Source organism: Rutidosis leptorrhynchoides, chromosome 4 (assembly GCF_046630445.1).
Source record: "Rutidosis leptorrhynchoides isolate AG116_Rl617_1_P2 chromosome 4, CSIRO_AGI_Rlap_v1, whole genome shotgun sequence".
Taxonomy (NCBI): Eukaryota; Viridiplantae; Streptophyta; class Magnoliopsida; order Asterales; family Asteraceae; genus Rutidosis; species Rutidosis leptorrhynchoides.
In genome coordinates this window covers 68,109,472-68,132,996 of record NC_092336.1, presented here as the reverse complement: position 1 = coordinate 68,132,996, position 23,525 = coordinate 68,109,472, and the positions used below count along the sequence as shown (strand labels likewise).

At 32.5% G+C, this 23,525-nt stretch overlaps 1 protein-coding gene and 1 long non-coding RNA gene across 7 annotated transcripts; one reads left to right on the top strand and one right to left on the bottom strand.

Annotated features, from left to right (window-relative positions):
- Nucleotides 1-9,738: 9,738 nt before the first annotated feature.
- On the bottom strand, nucleotides 9,739-11,820 carry LOC139844603 (uncharacterized). Of its 6 annotated transcripts, XR_011758023.1 has the most exons (6): nucleotides 11,353-11,812; nucleotides 10,895-10,974; nucleotides 10,708-10,798; nucleotides 10,426-10,544; nucleotides 10,268-10,343; nucleotides 9,739-10,010 (listed from the first exon to the last, which is right to left on the bottom strand). It is a non-coding gene; the product is annotated as an uncharacterized lncRNA (long non-coding RNA). The 6 variants fall into 6 exon arrangements; XR_011758024.1 differs by having other exon boundaries at nucleotides 10,426-11,092; nucleotides 11,353-11,414; nucleotides 11,756-11,820; XR_011758025.1 differs by having other exon boundaries at nucleotides 10,708-11,092.
- A 3,075-nt stretch (nucleotides 11,821-14,895) lies between these two features.
- LOC139904393 (putative RING-H2 finger protein ATL21A) lies at nucleotides 14,896-16,316 on the top strand. The gene is made up of 2 exons (XM_071886332.1): nucleotides 14,896-15,709; nucleotides 16,030-16,316. Exons 1-2 carry the CDS (start codon nucleotides 15,127-15,129, stop codon nucleotides 16,155-16,157), a joined length of 711 nt encoding a protein of 236 aa, XP_071742433.1. The 5' UTR covers nucleotides 14,896-15,126; the 3' UTR covers nucleotides 16,158-16,316.
- The last annotated feature ends 7,209 nt before the right edge of the window (nucleotides 16,317-23,525 follow it).

Sequence of the window (23,525 nt, the reverse complement as noted above, 5' to 3'; positions counted from 1 at the left end):
AAACTTTTGTAAAATTTAATCATTTTCCTACGCTAATCACCCTCAATAATTTAAATTGTATAGATTTCTTGCAAATGAGGGCATTGCAAGATCTTAAGTGTGAGAAGGGGTTAAATTCTTTCGGATTTTTAAAATTTTAAATTTAAACACTTGGTTACCATTAAAAATACTAGTAACGCAGTAGTTGTATTAGAATCTAGTGCTCTCTGATAATAAAGAACAGCCCTAGTCTTATATACTGACTACCCAATTCTAGTAAATTTTTTAAAAATTTTCAAATAAATGAATTCAAAATCATGTTTATACATATTTATGAATGATAAAACTAGGTGTTTACACCAAAATTATTGTTACCTCGTAAAGGACATAAATTGAGAAACAACCCAAAATGTTAGAATTTATTTAAAATGGAATAGAGGAAAATAAAAAGGCAAAAAAAAGGAAAATAAGAGCCATGTGTGGGAAAAATTTACCAAGTTATTTTGGAACATATATCACATATTTTTGTACAAATAATTGAAGATAATTTTGTTTTGGACAATTTTATCAGTTTTACCCAATTTCTTATAATATATTTAAAAGAAATGTGCCACTTGATTTAAAAGGAAGTAAAGTCTTCCGAGAGGAAAAGAAAATCGCTTCTTGATTTAGGTCAGGAAGTTGTCGTCCAGACCAGTTGTAGAGTTTACCAAAAAAACCTTGAAAAGTTTTCTCGAAAATCAGCTGAAAATTCACGGACCTCAGCATCAAACAGGGTCGCCAAGTGGTCAGACTTATCCTAACCATGAGAGGATCTGTATCGTACAATGGGGGGCACCATGCAAATTAGCTTATAAGACTAATGAATCAGATCCCCAGAAAGGATAATCTCCTTAAAGATCAAAAATCAACTTTTAAGACTGATATTACTCAATCCTTGAGATTGACCTAAAAGATTGAGAATTACAAACTCATCGAATTCAATGATATCTAAACTCGAGCTTGAACGAGAACATATTTTGATCAAAATTACAAACCGATTTGTTTTCTGAAAACCCTATTTTCAATGCGTTTATTACCATTGAACGTAAAATCCTAGGAATTCACCTAGAATTCATTAGGTCACCTGAACCAAATCGGGTGTCAACCGTAAGAACGGTGGTTGCATAACATGGTCAAAGACAGGACCTTGTGCCAGAACGAAAAACTATAGGGTGATCTTTACTATTGCTCCTACCAAGGATAGTAATTACATCCGACACGTTATAGACCATAATCAAAAGCATGTCACGGGACATTACCTTAACAGTTGCTTGTTCAACGCTTTCCTTTACAACCGGACGGTAGGTTACTGAAAGGTAATATACGGAGCAAGTAAACTGGACGTGTTGCTTTCCCAATACAAGGTTAGCAAGTGGGTGACACAAAACCATAAGTTTTGAGCTAAAATTTTCAAATCTGAAACCCACAAAACCCACAAACATTTTGCAAACACCGGTGAAGGGTTATTCCGGAAAACTTATCTAGGTTAAAAGCTAGATTGAATTTTCAAAAGATCAAATGTTTTCATAAAGATTCAATTTCTTTAAGGATCTAAATTTTCATAGTCATGTGGGACTGTAAACCACAACGTTACTATCATTGTTCATACCGCCAAATCGAAATCACTGATGTACAAAGTGTGAAGAATAAAGAAGTGATTCATGTATGTTTATATTCAAGTTCTATATTGCTTGAGGACAAGCAACGCTCAAGGGTGGGAATATTTGATAATGCTAAAAACGAACATATATTTCATAGCATTATCCCTCAAGAAAGACAAGCTTTTAGTTGCAATTGTTCTATTTACAAGTGATATTCGTTTAAATAATAAAAGGTGAAGACAAAAGACAGATTCGACGAATTGAAGACGCAAACGACCAAAAAGCTAAAAAGTACAAAGTACAATCAAAGTGGTTTAAATTATTGATGAGAAACGTCTAAAAGTTACAAGAGTACGAGCCGTGAAACACAAAGTACAAGATATTAAATTGTACGCAAGGATGTTCGAAAATCCAGAACCGGGACCAGAGTCAACTCTCAACGCGCGACGCAACGAAGCTAAAATTACAAGTCAACTATGCACATAAATATAATATAATATATAAATAATTCGTAAATTATATATATATATTATATATATTTATTAAAACCGTCGGCAAACTAGCAAACAAAAGCATTTAGGCTGGATCCAGCTGGCCATGCGATCGCATGGTCTGGAAGAACAAAGCTCATGCGATCGCATGGCTCCCAAACTCTGGCCACATCTATAAATTTTGCGTGTTTTGGCCGAATTTATTACTCCTTTTTCAATCTCTCTCTCACGATATATATATATATATATATATATATATATATATATATATATATATATATATATATATATATATATATATATATATATATATATATATATATATATTATAATTTTAATTTTAATTTAAGTTTAAGTTTAATAATAATAAGGTTATAGTGGCGAATGTTGTAAGTGTGTAAGTCGAAATTTTGTCCGTGTAACGCTACGCTATTATTAATCATTGTAAGTTATGTTCAACCTTTTTAAATTAATGTCTCGTAGCTAAGTTATTATTATGCTTATTTAAATTGAAGTAATCGTGATGTTGGGCTAAAATATTAAAAACGGTGTAATTGGGCTTTGTACCATAATTGAGGTTTGGACAAAAGACCGACACTTGTAGAAATTGGACTATGGACTATTAATGGGCTTTATATTTGTTTAACTGAATGATAATTCGTTAATTTAATATAAAGATTTACAATTGGATGTAATTATAAATAACCACATACACTCGATCAGACACGATGGGTGGGATATTTATAAGTACTAATAATCATTCATTTGACCGGACACGGGAATGGATTAATAGTCAATGGACTCATTAAAACAGGGGTGGATTACATACAAGGACACTTGGTGTAATTGATAATAAATTATTAAAACCTTATTACAGTTTAAGTCCCCAATTAGTTGGAATATTTGACTTCGGATATAAGGATAATTTGACGAGGACACTCGCACTTTATATTTATGACTGATGGACTGTTATGGACAAAAACCAGATCGACATATCGAATAATCCAGGACAAAGGATAATTAACCCATGGTAATAAATTAAAATCAACACGTCAAACATCTTGATTACGGAAGTTTAAATAAGCATAATTCCTTTATTTTATATCTTATCGCACTTTTAATTATCGTACTTTTTAATTATCGCAATTTTATTTATTGTCATTTTAATTATCGTACTTTTTAATTATCGCAATTTTATTTATTGTCATTTTATTTATCGCACTTTTATTTATCGTAATTTTATTATCGTCGTTTACTTACGCTTTAAATTAAGTCATTTGTATATTTAATATTTTACATTAGGTTTTAATTGCGACTTAAGACATAAAATCGACAAACCGATCATTAAACGGTAAAAACCCCCTTTTTATAATATTAATAATATTACTTATATTTATATATACGTATATATTTATACAAATATAGTTTAAAATATAATATAGCGTTAAACTTGGCTAGTTCCTTGTAGACGAACCGGACTTACTAAAAACTACACTACTGTACGATTAGGTACACTGCCTATAAGTGTTGTAGCAAGGTTTAGGTATATCCCATTCTATAAATAAATAAATAACTTGTGTAAAATTGTATCGTATTTAATAGTATTTCGTAACAAAAATATAACTATTTTGTACCCCTCTGCTTTAACATCAATTATCACAATTGCTATTACATAGAAGAACACATTAATGATGAACACAAAACAAACAATTAAAAGAGGTCAACGAAATCAAGGAGTTAGAAGACTAATCTATGAAATACGAAAAGTTTATATTTGACTTGATACTAACCTTTATTAAGTAAACTTTATCAAGTTCCTTTTTCAAATTTGTCCTCTGTTTTTCCTGCAATACAGACATATCTTAGATGATTTTTAACAATAGCAAATAATTTGTATTGTTGAATTAAGAACTGATACATCTCAATGAGCCAAATGGGTAGGCTCAAAAAATGATTAAGGTTGTCACCACTATACATATATATCAATAAACTGTGTAAAAAAGTTACAAACATAATATAACCAAGACCGCCAATGCATTATATAAGTTGAGTACGAAAACGGGAAGAATAGGGTCTGAGTTTGGGCACCTTGGAAGGCAACAGCTAGGAAAATGAAACCTTCTTCAGCCATTCATACACAGACATAATATAAAGATATCAATAAAAGGAGCCTTAGAAAACATCTGCAACATGTAGGGTGGTTCACTCGAGTACATCAATATAAGCAGCCTCAATTACTAGATAAAAAGTGTTACAATTACTGAATAAAATAACAAACTTATCAGTGATTTTTTAAAACAAAAGCATAGAATAATAATATGACTATACTGCTGGCTGAAATCATCCATAAGTACACAATGAAGTAATAATCAGCACGTTAGTACATTGCTGAAGTTGTTATATCATAAAAAGCCTAAATGATGTTAATAAGCAGTTGTCTTCTCTAATGTAGCTGATAGTCATTTTAAACAATAAAAAAATAAGAAAGGTTTACTACTATGATAACCAAAAAAGCAATAAAATACCAACCGATTGTAGAACAGAAGAAGAAACCACAACAGGCTCTTCATAAACGATGTTTTGGTTTGGCGTAATGATTTAAATACATTCAAAAGTATTACTTTTGGTTAATAAGCAGTTGGTTTATTTATAAGGTCATTGTGGCTCTTCATAAGTATGTGCATTGTGGCTCTTCATTCATTATGATTTATTTAATTAGGCTTTATATGTGATTTCGACCTTTTCTCCGGCACTCACATTCAACTGTAAAGAAATTACGGAAGTCAAAATATCGGCTGGTTCCAAATTACAAATAAATAAAAAATTTAGACATGTGATGTTAACTGATGTCAATGTACCTCATCATTACCAACGACAATGAAGTCGTAAAGCTACTTGAATCCTGTCCAGATTGTTAATATTGTTTATTATTTGACTTTATTGTATCATTCATTATACATTTAATAAGCATACGTAACTACGGGTTGATAACATCATTTATAAAGCATGCATACCTACACTACTGGAAGAACTGATATAAGTAGCAACGGATTGTAGAACAGAAGAAGCAACCACAACAGGCTCTTCAAAAGTAATAGGCGGTCTTGTAATATGGCTTTTTTTAGCTGCTGAAGAATTCGAATCACTTACATCAAGTGGACCCGCCGGTACACATGATGAAGTAGATTCTAGACGACGAACTGACTTGGACTTAGGCGGCATTATCAGTTTTATAGACAACAGTTACTTATAACAACGAAAAAATCCTTATACATAGAAACCCAGAATAACAGCAGTCAGTTATTACCAATAAAAAATCCTTATATAAACCTAGATAAACACATCAACAATTAATTACAAAAGAAAAACTGTCACTTATAACATATAAAACCCAAAAAAGTGGACATAAAAAAAATACATTTAATATACAGCAAATATTAAAAAACAAAATATTGAGTATGCATTCTGTAGACGTGGTAATCCGTATATGAATCAATTTTTAATTGGTCATCACATTATTATGGTACTCCGTAAAGATCCATTATCCATAATTCTTTTACAATTCATATATTGATACAATGACGGACTATAATTTATCTACAATTCCTATATGGTTAATTCATCTTCACATGGTTAATTCGTCTACAACTCCTATACAAAGTGTCAATTATACAATGCATAAGGGAGTAAATAACACAGTACCTGCAGATGTGGCTAACGATTAAAATTCGAACAATGCAGCGGATGGCAGTTGACAATGCAAAGACACCCAGCAACAAAAACAGCAAATTAGGTCAAAAAAGCGTGATGTAACATCATCATTGATACAGGAATATCATGAAACAGTAGCAAAAACAATGAACTTTCAACAAACAACCATCAAGCGTTCCTTCTGTTACAGTGTTATTAGTAAAAATGTTATTGAGCAGAAAAAGCCCAAATTGGGGACCCAATTCAGATGTTATTGAGCTGAAAATTACATCTGTAAATGCAGCAGCTTTTACGCTGCAGAACAAGGGTATACACGCTCGAATTTGCTTGTTTGTTGAACGATTTTCATGAAATAATTTACAGTATGTACTATTACTTTGACAATATAAAGGTAACATCCAGCATTCAAAACACTTCACAATACTTATATATAAAGGTTTTAAACCTCTGTTTCGGTACTTGTTAAACTCGCATAAAAACATGGTGAAATTCGAAGAATTCTGTTTCGATAATTTGTCAATCTGCATTTTCAACTTCAATTAGATCATAAACAAATCAACATGTACTTCTATCGATTAGTGAAACGCAAATGTAAAAAAAAAAAAAAAAAAAAAAAAAAAAAAAAAAAAAAAAAAAAAAAAAAACAAACAAACAAAAACAACAAAAAAGATACCACTTCCATGGATTGAATGTAATACCTAAAACCACCAGTGCGATAATATTCTTATTGATTAAATGCATTGTCCAACTGACACAACCATTGGAACCGATCATATTTATCCTGTAATCATGGAATCATTGATTCCTCATAATAATAAATAATAAATATCAACAATTCAAAATCAATAATAACATATACATACACCTAAAAAAATACGAAATCGAGATGATCGGTGATAAATGTTCAATCAATCTACACTTTCAAGTTTTAACATTATATAAGCTAATTTCTTAATTTCATTGATTTCTAATGAATCTGTAGAAATCGATACGAACCTGTAGAAATCCATAGGTACAAATAGAAATCGATATGAATTAGTAACTCCATATCATCATTAAAAAACTGGAAATCGATGATCGAATATTGATGGTGGAGAAAAAAATTTGGGTGAAGGAAACCTAATTAGATTAAGCGTTTATTTAGTAAAGCTCGGTAAGACTTTTAAATTGTTTCCAGACGAATCTTTTAGGGAATTGAAAGAGGAAGGCAGAAGAGGATGATAGGGTTAAGATGATTAGGGATGTTAATTGAGAGGGTAAACCAACGATGACATTAAAGACACTGAGAAATTGATTTAGAGATGATTAAGGGTATTTTAGGGATGGAATGTATGTCAAATTGATTTATTAAGGGTTATGATATTTTCAAATTATTTTTTTTTTATAGATCCACACATATTTGGTGGTATCTTCCCAGATTACCCTCAAATAACTTCCAACATAAAATTTGTAGAGAACATCATTTAAGGGTATAGATGTAAAATTAAGTGGATCTATCAAAAACACATTTGGAAATATCACTACCCATTTATTAACTAATATTTTTAGTGGATGATTAAGGACCGTTGGATTAAGAGGTATTATAATGTAATTTTCTAATCTAATGATAATTAAGGGGGTTTTAAAAACATTTATTAGCTAATAGAGACTCTCTTTTAATGTATAAACTAGTTAAAGACCCGCGATTTCGCGAGGTTTATGAAATGATAAAATTTGATAGAGTATTTGTTATGTTGATTAAAAAGCAAACAATATTAGATAAACCATAAAAGTTTGTGATATATTCAATAACATAAACAGACTCATAATACGTTGCACATATGTAACCATTAAAGGGTTGTAATAAGAAATGCTTATGAGTAAAATTACATACGAAGCTGAAATTAAATGATTTACTTTATCATGGATGGAAATACTAAATAGATACATATATAACTATTTCATTAGCATGAGCGTCACAAGAATTGACCTATTATATAGACTCACGAATTCGCGGAGATTTTTAAGGGATGAATCACCATCGACATGTATGAATCACTATATCTTGTATAGTATTTGTTAGGCTTATAATAAATTGATTCAGTTGCAATATTAGTGTTACCTGACTTATAATCAATGTAGGTTTTTTGAACCTAAAAATAATACATATAAAATAAAATTGAAAGTCTAACACTGTAAAAAAGGCTAACATTCATTTCACCAAAAAAAGACCCGCGAATTCGCGGGATTGGTTAAAATAAATTGTTGTCATAAAGTAAACAGATCACATATGATAATATTAGGTAATCCTAACCTAAACCCTAAACACTATAATCTAAATCATATAAAATCTAAACCTTACACCATAAAATCTAAACTCTACACCTTAAACCCTAAACTCTTATAAATCCTTTGATTTAAAAACTAAACCTAAACCCTAACCCTAAACCCAAAAATATAAACCCTAGAATTTAAACCATAAACCTTAACCTAAGCCCTAAATCTAAGCCCAAAACCCTAAAGCTAAACTCTAAACCCTAAACCCTAAATCTAAACCCTAAACCCTAACCTAAACCCTAAATCTAAATCAAAACTCTAAACCTAAACTCTAAACCCTACACCCTAAATCTAAACCCTAAACCCTAAACTAACCCCTAAAAACTCTAAACCCTAACCGTAAACCCTAAGCCCGAAAATATAAAGCCTAAACCCTAGAATCTAAACTCTAAAATATAAGCCTTAAACCTAAACCCTAAACCTTAAATCTAAACCCAAAACCCTACACCCTATAATCTAAACCCTAACCTAAACCCTAAATCTAAACCCAAAACCTTAAACCTAAACTCTAAACCCTAAAATCTAAACCTTAAACCCTAAACGCTAACTCTAAACCCTAAACCTAAACTCTAAACCCTACACCCTAAATCTAAACCCTAAACCCTGAACCCTATACTAAACCCTAAAAACTCTAAACCCTAACCCTAAACCATAAGCCCTAAAATATAAATCCTAAACCCTAGGATCTAAACCGTAAAATCTAAACCCTAAACCCTAAACCCTAAATATAAACCCAAAACCTTACATATTGTAATAAATTACTTTCAATGATAACACAAATAAATAATATAACATTTCAGATGTTTTAAAATATAAATAAAAAAACCACCCATATTGACACATATAATAAGAATCTTAACGTAATATATTACCCACTTGACTAATTATAAAAGCCGCCCATATTGACACATATAATGAGAATTTTAACGTAATCCTTGAATGCATGTAAAATCTCCGGAACCAAATTAATACATACATGTAAAAGCATGTCTATTTATATTCTACAGTATGATGTTATCAAAGTAAAGGTTACACATAGCTAGTTCACGAAAGCATTATATATTATCCAACAATAAATCTTTGAAGCATGCAAAATTGTATGCTCATTTGTCCCTTGCCCATTGTCAACTATTAAATAAAATATAGTTATATGTTTAACTGTATATTGTTATCAAATCTACATACGCATACGTTAAGACCCGCAAAATTTGCGGGTTTAAGTTAAAAAGATTACCAAAAAGAAACATGTGTATGTAACAACTTAAAGGTTTCATTAACTTTAAGTTGTAATCGATATGCAAAAAAGTCGCGTATAGTGAAATGTTTCCAACGTCATTTTCTATTTCTACACCTTTATGCAAACTGTCCATATGTAACCTAACATCTAATTATAAAAATCTAAAAGAAGAGCTAACCCATACTGACCCAGACCATTTTAACCCATATAATAACCCAAAATTGCCTTTGAAACAATTTATAACTGAGTTAGGAAGCGTATTACGCACCTGATAAGTTAACAAAAGCATATAGCTTGTGCAACTATTTATGAAGTTAAAATTTTCTAAAACAAATAACAGCTAATCAGCCTGATACTTATAATTTAATACAGAGTACTATATTACTAAAATTTAATATCCAGCTACTAACTATGATAATACGAACTCGAGTAATTCTTACTTAAGAGAAGGTGCATATATACGAACAAATTAATCACTTATACAGTTGTACACTTAGGGTTGAAAACGTGTCCCATTCAGAGTTTTGTCAAGACTCGTCTAGTCAAAAACTCAATGCAGATTCTGCAACATTCGAGGATCACTTTCCTTGGAGTAAACATTTGTCATTGTGTTAGACGTGTAGAACACAAAACCTACAAAGAAATCACATTAACGGAGTTTGTAATTATCATGTCTAAATCTAATAATAAGTTTTAAAATGATATGATCTAAGCTTTATTAGGTGGAAATTTGATTTCATACCCGACAATTAAAAAGGTTTAATACTTGTAGAGTATTATGGCACTTACATTTTTATTTAGAATAAAAGGTACGCTTATATATGAATCATATAAAAAAGATAACATAATTTCAACAAAACAAAGAAGCACATAAACTGGAAAAATTATACCAACATCAAGCTTTTTTGGAACCTTCCTTTTTCCTTTTTATGAAATATGTCATTCTTTTATAATCATCCTATTTACCTGTTATAACCAAGATCGACTTCTAAATGAAGCGAACTGCCACTTCTAACAATATAAATTATGACATGTAAAAGTAATTTACCTCTTCAGGTCAATACTTGAATAATAAATGTATTTTTTTGAGACTGCTAACAACCATTCTGAGAAATTCATTAACTTTGGGATTATCATTGTCATCCAACCTCATGCACACTACTGAACCTACATGCATGAACAACCACCACCAAAAAGTCATGCTCACCTAATGTATCCTAACATGGCCCACCCTAAAAAATTGGTCCTTTTGACCCATTAGCCAACCCATCCATTTGACTTGTACTATTGTTATGTTGAATGTCTATCTGACTTGTACATGTCAGGTTACCTTTGATCAACTCAATTTTGACCTTTTTAGTTTGTCAAAGCAGCCATGTTCCAACGTGGAAATAGCCATTATTGCCATTCTTCCATCTTCCCTTTTTATGAACATAATAAACAGGTTACCGCAGTTAGTATTAATCAAATATTTGAAGCACAAAACTTAAAATGTTACTATTGAAAGTTACTAATACCTTTTAGTATGTGTATTCAGTGACACTCATCACATACAAACCTGCCTCTCATTGGTGTAAAAGTTTTTCTACAAACTAACCTAATAGTACCATGTTACTTTGGAAGTTAGAAAGTAACCGGAGGCTGCTTATAGAACGTAGCATTAAGTCAATTTGGGAAGCACAAAACATCAATATATGTATCGTGCTGCCTGTTACCTGCAAGTTAGTTGACACCAACGTTAGTAGATGTTGGCCTCTTACTATGCCTATCTGTCGTTCTCTCAAGCTCCATATGTTGATAGATTCTGCTTAGATATATTTGAGTTAACAAACTCATAACAATTTTTAGGATATCAAGTTTAAAACAATAGTCTTTTAATTAGCTAAGTTTAAGTTAACATAATATAATGTAGCATTGTTATTTTACAATTTTATAAACATGTACATATCAGGTTGTTATTTCCACATTATCATACCTTTTAGTTTGTCATGGCCTTGATTGTCCCAACACAGTAGTCACCATTAGTGCTAGCCTTCCCTGGTTATGGGCAACAAAATTAGCACATTTAGCATTGATCAAACATTTAAAGCACTAACTTAACATGTTGCTATTGTAAAATAGGCCAACATCAAATCAGAATTAGTAATATATTAAACTTTGAAGCACAAAACAACAACATAAATTGCAGAAGCACCAAACTTAACACGTTGCTATTGAAGAATTAAATTAAACTTTGAAGCACGATAAAGAATTCTTAACTTACCTTGGAAGTTTAGTTGAACTTTTAGTCAGTGACTGTACAATGATATTCTGAACTTTGTCTATTGACATAAAAAGATAATGAATGATGAATACACTTGTTTGGTGAATTGACTTACATCTGAATACACTTTCTTTCCAAGCTCCGATCCAATCCAGATTTATGTCTTTTCTGTTTTAAATCCGGCAAGAAAAGCAAATGTAAACTTAAAAATTATAAAACGTTAATTGATAACATACACATGCATAGCACAAAATCAAATTGGAACGTCAATCTCAATTTCAAAATTCATTAATTAGTTGGCGATTATTTACCTTATCTTAATCACAAAGAGAACTATCGTTCTCAAAAAAACCCTAGCCGATTTTAGCATCGGATTTTGATAAGTGTCGATGATTTGGGAGATGAAATAGGGTTTTATAACCTGAACCCCTTTATTTGTTAACCCCTAATTTTGTTGAAAGGTCCCGTGTTTTTTTTTAATTTAAGGGTATTTTAGTTACATTACGAGAAGCTTTTGATTTATTAGCTAATAGTGATAGGAGATGAATATAGGCTCTTGGATCAAAGGGTATTAGATTGTTATTTTTTAATCTAATGGTTTAAAAGGGGGTTTTAGAATTAATTATTACTTAATAAAAACCCTCTTTTAATGTATAGTAGGATAGGATAGGATAGGATATGATAATATATAGTGATAATGTGACAAAAAAAATTGTGTCATTATTTTATTTATGTAAGACAAAAGAATAGGTAAAATGTAAGGGATAAAATTGAAAAGTTAACAACTAATACAGATTATAGGAACAGAACAATATCTAAATCATCTAGATGATGAAATAGAGTAATCGAACAAATCGCTCAAAAGAGAGAATTAGAGCAGCAGAATGAATCCAGAGAATGACGATGATTGAAAACCCTAACTAGATGTTAGTGTTTTATTGTTGGTTTATTTTGGCTAGTAGAAGATATGTGTATCCTACATAGGTGGGAGGAAGATGTGAGGGGTGAGTGACTTGGTTATATAAGAGGGGCTAAGTCTTCATTCCAAATTGCACCAATCAATACGCTTTAAGTATTTGATTATTTCTTTCTTTCTTACCCTTGTTTGAAAGTTGTATTAGTTAAATATTTTGGAGAGTGTAGTTGGCTTAATAGAGTCGTCTATATCATTGTAACAATTTGTGATATAGTGTATTTTCTCTCTTTGGGGGCCGGTGGTTTTTCTCCTGTTTTGGAGTTTCCACGTTAAATCTTGTGTTGTGTATTGTTCTTATTTCTTTACTATTATTGTTGAGTTGGGTGGTGGGAATTAGTGAGACCGTAATTTCCCAACATCTATATGATGAATCACAGACGTATAATTGGACTCAACTAAGAGTTGATAAGCCTAATAAACAAAACAGCCCGGTAGCACTCTCAGAAGACCCAAGATATCAGCAAGCCCCAATATCTTCATAAATAGCAATCCTAGTCCTCCAGCTTTTGACTCTTGTTATCTTCAGTCCTAATAAATCAACAACAGCTACAAAACCTGCAAGTGCTAGAATATCAATCACAATAAATTATGTTATAAACTAAGCTTGTATATCAATTTAACCTTTTAACATGCATAATACATTAATACTAGTACTAATTTAGTTATTTTACTTAAGATTTTTCTATATGTAGTCACAAGGGTTAATTCGCAAAAAATTATGATATGCATTATTTTATTTAATAATCGACTCACTCACTAGCGCTTATATTAAAGTGATAATTATTAGTTTGTAAAAAAAATTATATAATTTTACTATAATTCTTAGAGCTGTTAAAAATCCTCCCTATTATGATTTGACAAAATTTCATTCTTCGTCCCTGAACTTTACATCAATTTTGACTCTCTGTCCTTTTTCTTTTTTTTGTGCGTCCCTCGTCCCTAATGTATCAGAAATCTACATCTCTCGTTCTCTCGTCTACTTTCTGTCAAAACCAGCCGTTTGTTCAATCATGTGTAAAGCATGTGAGGGTACTTTAGTGTTTTTATTTTATTCCTATTCTTTATTATTTAACTTATCCTTTCACCTTCTTCCTTATCATCTCATGTTAATCATCCCCAAATTAAAAACCATATATTTATACTTATATAAAATCTATAAAATCAAGAACAAACATATCTTCAACCCCCACCTCCGCCACCATCTTCAACCACCACCACCACCACAATCATCTTACCCCCACCACCACCGCCATCTTCAACCATAAATTGAATTTATGAAAGAAACAATTAGTTAAATCTAAAAGTGCAAAGCTGCTATAAATCACTTCATGAATGTGTATGTACAGTCTCAGATCCTAATTCGATAACACGAATTCGAAATTCGGAGTCAAAGGTTCGAAAAAAAGTCAACCGGTTTTGGATCCTTCAAATTCGTGATCTATATGTTGATTCAGATCAAAAGGAATATTGTCGAGTCTTTGTTGATGGATTTGAAGCATTTTTTGTGAAGAAATCCGAAGCTAAAACTCATTAATTCATAATTTTGATCTTCAAGCTTCTATGATGAAAAACGCCACTGTTCTTCAATTAAAATCGAATATGTGGATGTTTTTGAGCATAATTTCTCAACTAAAAGCATTAGTCGCTGCTATAGGAAGTAATCATAATCAATTTTGAGGTTTAATTCTGATTTTGGCAACATCAAAGATGCATCAGGTCCGGATTTTGAAACTGCTACTGTTCGAAGATGATTTCATCGATTGAAGTTGTTTTGGATCTGAATCCTTTACAAAAGCTCTTAATCGCTGCTCATGGAGTGATTTGCAATAGTTATCAAGTGTTAATTCGATTGGGATATCATTTTGGTTATTTGCAGTTCATAGCTTGTTAAGAGTGAGAAAGTTAAAGAGAGAAATTAGGGTGAATTAGGGAGTACTTAGGTTGATGATGGGGTAAAGGGATGAAAGAGGAAGAAAGACTAAAATACCCTCACATGTTCTGCAATGTTTGACTTAACGGTTGAAATAGACAGAAAGTAGACGCGGGGATGAGGGATGTAGATTTCTGATACATTAGGGATGACGGATGCACACAAAAAAAGACGGGAAGTCAAAATTGATGTAAAGACAGGAACGAGAAATGAAATTTTGTTTTATAATTTATAAAAAATATAGTAATGTAAGTATTCAACACGAAATTTGGCACACAAAAAGTCTTCTCACAGACTACTTTTTAGTTTTACCCAAATTTGTATTGTTTGCTAGGCTAAGTAACCCAAATAAAAAGAAAACACCTTTTCTTTATAATCATATATAACCCCCTTACTCTTCATGCATCACAATTTCTACCCAATTTCTTACTCAGTCTCCCCCCAAAATTAAAGCAGTTGAACTCTCCAGACTCCACAAGTATGACAACAGACAGTTGAACAACTTATTACAACTACCCAACAAGTTAACTTCTCTTACCGGCCAACTTCATTTTCTTGAATCCAATTCACTCATCTTTCAATGAAATCTTGCAAGTTTTACATTCTTATTTTCTTCATCTTTACATTCATTAAGGTTCTTGATGGCAAATATACTTCTGAAATCTGTAACCATGATAAACCCCACATTCAATTTCCATTCAAAGTCAACTCATTTTGCAAAAACAACATAACCATGATCAATTTTCGAAGTTATGGTGATTTGGGAGTGAAATCCATCTCTTATGATCACCATAAACTCACTCTGTTTGACCCGAAAGATTGTGTCTTTCAAGTGTTCATGAATCTTGATCTTTCTTCAACGCCTTTTCGGTACTATCATGTCGTCAAAAACTATACATACTTTAATTGCTCGGTTAAGCTTCCGGGTTCTTTCGAACAAGTTCCATGTTTAAGTGGTTCTAAACATCATGTTTATGTTGAGGATTCATCTTTAAATGTGCCCAATTCTTGTAAAACTGTGAAAACCGTCTCAATTCCATTTGCGTATAGTTCTTACGTTTCTGATGACAGTTTCGGTCTCGATTTGACGTGGGATTCGGCCGGTTTTAAAGATATTGCAAAAGATAAACCAGGCTGGTTTCGTTTTCAATCCATTGGAGAAGGTAAAGCTTTTACTTATGAAGTCAAAGTCGACATTTTATTGTTGAAATTTTAAATTTTTTCGAATTTTATATCTTTAAGTTCTGCGCCCCTTCAATCTTTAAATTAGTTTAACATAAATTAAAAAATTTGTATATACTAGTACATATAAAGCATGTAATTATTGATATTGAATGTTTGTTTGACCATAAAAAGTCAAATGTGCAGTTTTCTTTCTAGTGGGCAATACTTGGTAACTTTGTTCATTGTAGCTTGTAACACTCATAATTTTAATTCAACTTCATAGTTTTGGTATTGATTTCATGTTTTTACTTTATTGCAGAACTAAGTATTGCGGTTTTGGTTCTATTGATTGTGGGATTAGCATGCATAAAGGCATACTATTTGAAGAAATCGCAAAGCACGGAACTTGAAAACGAGAAGTTACTTGGAGATCTTGAATCGTTGTGATCATAATTGTGATCAAAAGTATCTTTAGATATGTATATATGTGTATCATTTAGACTATGATGGTAAAATTTGCAGAAAATGTCACAAGCTTTAAAGTTAGTCGATAGATCGATAATCAGTTTCGTCACAGAAGATAATCTTTTAGGTTGTAAACCTTGTATAGTATTTGATCTTGATGTCACGTAAGTTGAAGTCGTCAAAACAATGATTTACGAACTTTCATTTATTAGTGTGACAATGATTATGTAACTTGAAGATTTTTGATGAGATGTGATGCTTTGTAGACAAAATTTTATTGATCCGCCGTTAGATTAGAGTAAGAGTAAAATTGGTCCTGAACTCAAAAGTGCATTGATAAAAAAGGGTCATTTTGGCAGATTACTACTTTTCTCTTTATATCTTTTCTTCATATTTCTCTTTTGATTTTTCTTTCGCAAAAGAGAGATATAAATCATAATCACATCCATGTAAATAATTACTTCCTCAATCTAGATAAAATCTAGAAGTAAAAATGTTGTAATAATTTGATAAAATGTCAATTGTGTGTTAAGGAAAATACAACTTTGACCAAATGTGCAATAAGTGAATTATTGCGAGTAATAAAAATATAAGGGTAAACGAGACTAACTGATTTTTATACGGATATACATTTCTAAAGCTTTGTTCTTCATATATGACACTGGTAGGAGGAAAATACATGTAAACTTGATAATTTATAGAAAAAGGTATCTTGTATTTGTTCATAGATTATACAGCAGTACTTATTAAATTGAACTACAACACAATAATAAAAAGGTAAAAAAAAAAAAAAAAAAAAAAAAAAAAAAAAAAAACAAAATGAAAAAGCAGAAACTTGTAAGAATTAAAATTATTAAACCACATATGACAAAAAACCTAATGCTAAAAAAAGTTGCTTGTTAACTTTCAATCACAATCACAGTTACCTTTAATTTGTTTTTCTTAGCTCCCAAGACTTCCTTCCTTCCTTCGATATCTCTAAATGTGACAAAAATCCACTATCAAATTACGGACAATAGGTATAAACATATTGGGCTATTTGTAGGAGCATCTCATATCACTATTGGGCTGGGCCTATCAACAAACATATAAAAAGATGATTTGTTCTACATACTAATAATTCAATTATTTCTAAGCATTAATGACCTAAGGACTACAGTCTACAGGTATGGATTTCAAATTGGTATCCGAAAACATTTTTAAAAACCATCAAATTACATGGGTAGGGAATGTTCTTATATTTTCGGTGCTACGCTATATAAGTTGCTGATCTTGATCTTAATTAAAATCAACACATCATATAATTTAGACCTATAAATCTTTTTTAAGATTTAAAAGTCTCTTTTATGAAAGAATCAACCCTTTAATGTGCTTACCTCATCAAGTTTGATAATTTTTACGTTGACCATTTGTAATGGTGTTGTATACTGTGGGGTGGTGTTGTGGGTTTTTTGATGATTAAGATGTGTTGTGGGAGAGAGTGGAGTAGTGGTAGTGTTGAAAGTTGGTGTTGTGGGTTGGTGTTGTGGTAGTGGAATGCTGATGTGGCATTTATTTTTGTATTTTTTTGTTTTATTTTATTCTTTTAACTTATTTTTATTATTTAATGTAATAAAATTAAATTTTAAAAAAAAAATTGAATTGCAACGGCTAGAAACTAGCCGTTTATTTTTAATTTTTTTTTTTTCAATTTTCCTCTATATAAACACACATTTACCTCAAATTAAAACACACACTTATCATATTAACTCTCTCAAATTCCTCTCAAATTTCAAAATGAGTCCATTGAATGTTCACATCAAAGTTCATCACGGAGGTCGGTTTTCCTTCGATGATACGGAGCAACAATTGACGACTCATTCGAAACCGTCGCTTGAACTTTTTTTCAGGATAATTCGGCGATTCCGCAAAATAATCATTGTATAACCGCTCGGCAGCAGCTTCACGATCCCATGCAATATAAGTGCGGGGACGAGGGACTCGTGAACTACTCGCCTCTCCTTCTACTTCTTCTTCCTCTTCTTCCCATAAACTGTTAACGAACGTAACAATTTTTTCATCATCCGAATCATCATTTAAAAAGTTAAACAATTTGAAGGCCTTATCCATTTTTTGTGATTTTTAATAAGAAGAGAGTTAAAGAATGAAAGAAAGAAAATTGTTGTGTGTAAAATTATAAGGTAATTATGTATATATATAGATAAAATAAATATATTAATTTTTTTTTTAACCGTTAAAGACCAACGGCTAGTTTCCTAGCCCAACCACAAACAGCCACCTGTCCAACACTGCCGTTTCTTGCTCCGTTGAAACATCGCCAACGCCGCCGCAACGCCACCAACCACGGCGCCGTTACGGCGTTTTGCAGGCGTTTTCTGCCCTTTTAACACCCCGTCAAAAATTCCTTTAACGGAATGTTAACTCTGGTCCCAGTGCTTGGCTTGACTTCTATGTAACATCAATATAGCAATTAATACCTGAGAATAAAATACGCAAAACAGATCAACAATAATGTTGAGTGAATCTACAGGATTTAGGTAAACAATACAGTATGTGTAAGAAATAATATTTCGAAAACGTTTATTAGTGGGAGACCACCAAGGTTTAAATTTTAAAGTCTTTAGACAACACCGTTTCTCGTTTCAAAATTTTGTTGACACTACCATGTCAAGTTTCAATCATTTGTAGGGTGTGTTTGGATGAAAGTAGCTAGAGCTTGTAGCTGGAGCTGGAGCTTGTAGCTGGAGCTTATGAGATAGAGCTGGAGCTGAATCTTATTTTTTAAGCTGGTAGCTGGAGCTTATTATTTTTTTATAAGTGTTTGGTAAACTAGCTGGAGCTTATTTTCCAGTTCATAAGCTCTACTTTTTTTTTTCCATAAGCTACTAAAAGTAGCTTATTTTTTCAGAGCTTATGATTTTCATAAGCTCTACTTTTTTTCTCTAACAAACGAAGTTTATGACTTGGAGCTTATTAAAATCATAAGCTCAAGCTCCTATAAGCTCCCATAAGCTCCACAAGCTCGTCACCCAAACACACCCGTAGACAACACCTTGTCATGTTTTATCTCATTTGTTCGTAACCCACAGTTTAAATAACGTTGTATGGTATCTGAAAAACAGTTATCAGAAAAATAGTTTAGTTTCCTTGACCACGAGATTTTAACGTTTGCATAATCTGAGCACCTGAATACTAGCAATGACCCAGGTATAGAAGCAACTATACCCGCCTTTGCCTCCTAAAATGTTAAACACTTGTTCGAGCGTATCTAATGTTCAAAATAAATGCACCACAGTTTTTATAGCGGGTGAGGTTGTCAACCTAACGGATCCGTCCATCTAAACCGTGCTTACATCGATGGTATTAAAAGTATTCAAGCTAGAGGCTTTGTGAACAAACTCAATATGCATATATAGTACTCGTGTCAATACAAAAGCATTTGATAAAGTAAGTATAACAACGTGTATTCTCATCCCTGAAAACATGTAAAAAGTGGGACTATAGACTCACCTTTGAATAAGCTTGGATGACTGACAAAAACTTGTACGGTTTACAGCTGAATAATGCAACCTAAGTATACGTATTTAGGTTGGTCAATATATGTATCTTAAATAAGGGTGGTTTCATAGTACAAGTTGTCTTATTGCTCGACTCGACGCGTTTCAAAGTAAAAGTCAACATATAGTCAAGTAATTCACGCAAGTCAAACAAAGTCAACCGAAGTCAAACAAAAGTCAAACTTGGTCAATGTGGTCAACAAAAGTCAACGTCAGTAGGTTCATGTCAAATGTTGGTCAACATGTCAAACCTAAGTCAAACAACACGCTTCAGGTCATGAATAATCATTTTCACAATTTCAGTTTATCGTTGTGCACAAAGTTCATGAACACGTAGCATACTTAGCACAATATCTCATAGTAAAAAATTCATGTAAACATGAAAAACTCCAGATCATAAATATACTTAAAATCGATTCCAAAAAGTCCATCCAGGGACTCATACGATAATTAAAAGTCAGGAATCAGAAGGGGTACATTTGGGGTTTGCCCAGTCAGTTTCTGACCGCGCACTGATTTCGTTTTGGCTATAACCGGAGTTAGGAACATGCAATTGATAAAATACCAGTGGAAATAGTTCAAAGACAAGTCAAAGTAACACATATAAAAAATCTAGCAAATTTTGTTTAGCCAATTTGTACAGTTTATTCATACAAATTGGATGTTCAGTTTTTCATGTCAAATCAGAATCCACATAAAGTACGGCTCTATTGTGCCCAATTCATAAGGTTTTAGAGATTGACATAAACTAACAATAAGTCACATATCATGTTAAAATTCATATTCCAGAAGCTTACATGCTCAATCAATAAACACAATCCACAGAGTATAAAACAGAGAGCAATTTACAGATTCGATTCTAGTTTAGTTAGTCAGATTCGCACGCGATTATCCGAAGATATAGATATAATTAGCCTAAGATATCTACATGAAAGATGAAGTAATTTTTGTGTAGATTTCAAATATGCAAAGCTTTAATCACATAAATTACCACATTTTTTCATACAAGGTTATTTTCATGCAAGTGTTGTATAAAACTACTTTTACCCTAATTCAAGCATATCTCGGGTTATACATAAGAAAACGACATGATATCCTAGTCTAAATTGAGTGTTTTTAAATTATATTTCCAGTGGTATAAGTTTCACATTCCAATTCGTGGTCTATCAAATCCAGATTTCTGATCAATCACGAAAACACAACGTTAATTTCAATTAAGCATAACTTGATCATCCGGAAACGAAATCAAGCGAATCCAAAGCCTAAAATCAATAGTTTTTTGCAAGGAATCTGAATATAACATAATAATTAACATTTGAAAATTTTAATTTTTCTGATCATGCAAAAACAAATTCGTTTTTAAACCCTAACGCATCAAACAATCAATATAACGATTACAATTAACACGTACGCGTATAGACTTGAGCAATTGACAACATAACTATGAAACTTTAATAATAAAAAAACAGATTTTAAAGATTAGGGTTCATGAAAATATACCTTTGATCACGAAAAGAATTATATCAATGCGTAGAGCACGAAGGGAATTACAACTTTGATGTTGAACACTTAAGCAAAAGATCAAAATTGATGGGTGCTGGGGTTGATGATGGTGGCGACGTGAGGGAGAGGGAGGGAGGAATAGGCTGCGTTTTTTTTTTTTTTTATATTAATGGGGATTAAGTGTAGTGATTTAGGTTAACTAGTATAATTATTTACACTTAGGCCCTAAATAAGCAAGTAATTAACATAATTAATTATTAAAATAAACCCGAGCGTTTCGTTGCTCAAAAAGCAGTTATTAAAATCGTATCATTTTTATCGTATTTCATTATCCAAAATATTTATTTGAATTAATATCAACCCATATTAATTATTGTAACCCTCCAAAGATCAAATATGCATTTATTACACGTAAACGCACAAAAGTTAAATAATCGCCGTTAAATAAACTAACGGAAAGTTAACGAAAGTAACGGAAAAAGCAGGGTTGTTACATTACCCACATGTTATTAAAAATTTCGTCCCAAAATTTTAGTGATCGTCCTCCGAAGTAGTTTCCTCGAGAAACAGTTGCGGGTATTTCAGTCTCATATGGTCTTCACGCTCCCACGTGAACTCTGGTCCTCTTCTCGCGTTCCACCGAACTTTAACGATAGGAATTCTGCTCTGTTTCAATTGTTTGACCTCACGGCCCAAAATTTCGACAGGTTCCTCAATGAAATGGAGTTTGTCGTCGATACGTAGTTCCTCTAAAGGAATAATCAAATTCTCCTCTGCTAAGCACTTCTTTAGATTGGATACATGAAAAACGTCGTATATACCGCTGAGAGCTTGTGGCAGTTCCAATATGTAAGCTACCGGTCCAAATTTTTCAGTTATCTCAAACGGTCCAACGTATCTAGGACTCAGTTTATCTCGTTTTCCAAATCATACAACACCCTTCCAAGGTGATACTTTAAGCATAACTTTGTCACCAACTTGGAATTCTATGTCCTTTCGTCTAACATCGACATAACTCTTTTGACGACTTCGAACCATTCTCAATCGTTCCTGAATCTGTAGGATTTTCTCAGTTGTCTCCTGAATAATCTCAGGGCCTGTCAACTGACTATCTCCCAATTCGCTCCAACAAACGGGAGACCTACACTTCCTTCCGTACAATGCTTCGAAAGGTGCATCTTTAATGCTCGCATGGTAGCTGTTATTGTATGAGAACTCAGTTAGTGGCAAGTACTTATCCCATCGGTTTCTGAAATCAATAACACATGCTCGCAACATGTCCTCAAAAGTTTGAATAGTTCGTTCGCTCTGGCCATCTGTCTGGGGGTGATATGTTGTACTCATATCTAAACGAGTCCCCATTGCTTTCTGTAATGACTGCCAAAATCTGGAAGTGAATTTGCTGTCGCGATCGGATATAATAGATATAGGCACTCCATGCCTAGAGACGACTTCCTTAATGTAGATTTGAGCCAACTTCTCTATTTTATCAGTTTCTCTTATCGGTAGAAAGTGTGCAGACTTAGTGAGACGATCCATGATAACCCAAATAGTATCGTGACCTCCCGCCGTTCTCTGCAGTTTCGTGATGAAGTCCATGGTAATACCTTCCCACTTCCACTGGGGAATCTCTGGTTGAGTTAATAATCCTGATGGCTTCTGATGCTCAGCCTTGACTTTAGCGCAAGTCAAGCACTTTCCGACATAGGTAGCAATGTTAGCTTTCAAATTTGGCCACCAATAGAATGCTTTCAAATCTCAGTACATTTTATCTGATCCTGGATGAATTGAGTACCTTGACTTGTGCGCTTCCTCCAACACTAGTTCTCTCAATCCACCAAATTTTGGTACCCAGATTCGATTGGCAAAGTATCGTGTTCCATCCTCCTTGATGTCAAATTTCTTATCAATTCCTCTGAGAAATTCAACATCGACATTTTCTTGTTTCACTGCTTCTTGTTGTGCTTCGCGGATTTGTGATGTGAGATTCGTACGGACGACTATGTTAAGAGCTTTAACCCTAAGAGGTCTCTCTCGCTCTTTTCTGCTTAAAGCATCCGCCACAACATTCGCCTTGCCCGGATGGTATTGAAGTTCGCAGTTATAATCATTAAGTAGTTCCATCCAACGTCGTTGTCGCATGTTGAGCTGTATCAAATATGTGCTGTAAACTCTTATGGTCAGTGAAGATAGTAAATTTGGTTCCATACAGGTAGTGCCTCCACATTTTAAGAGCAAAGACAACAGCTCCTAATTCAAGGTCATGCGTAGTGTAGTTCTGCTCGTGAAT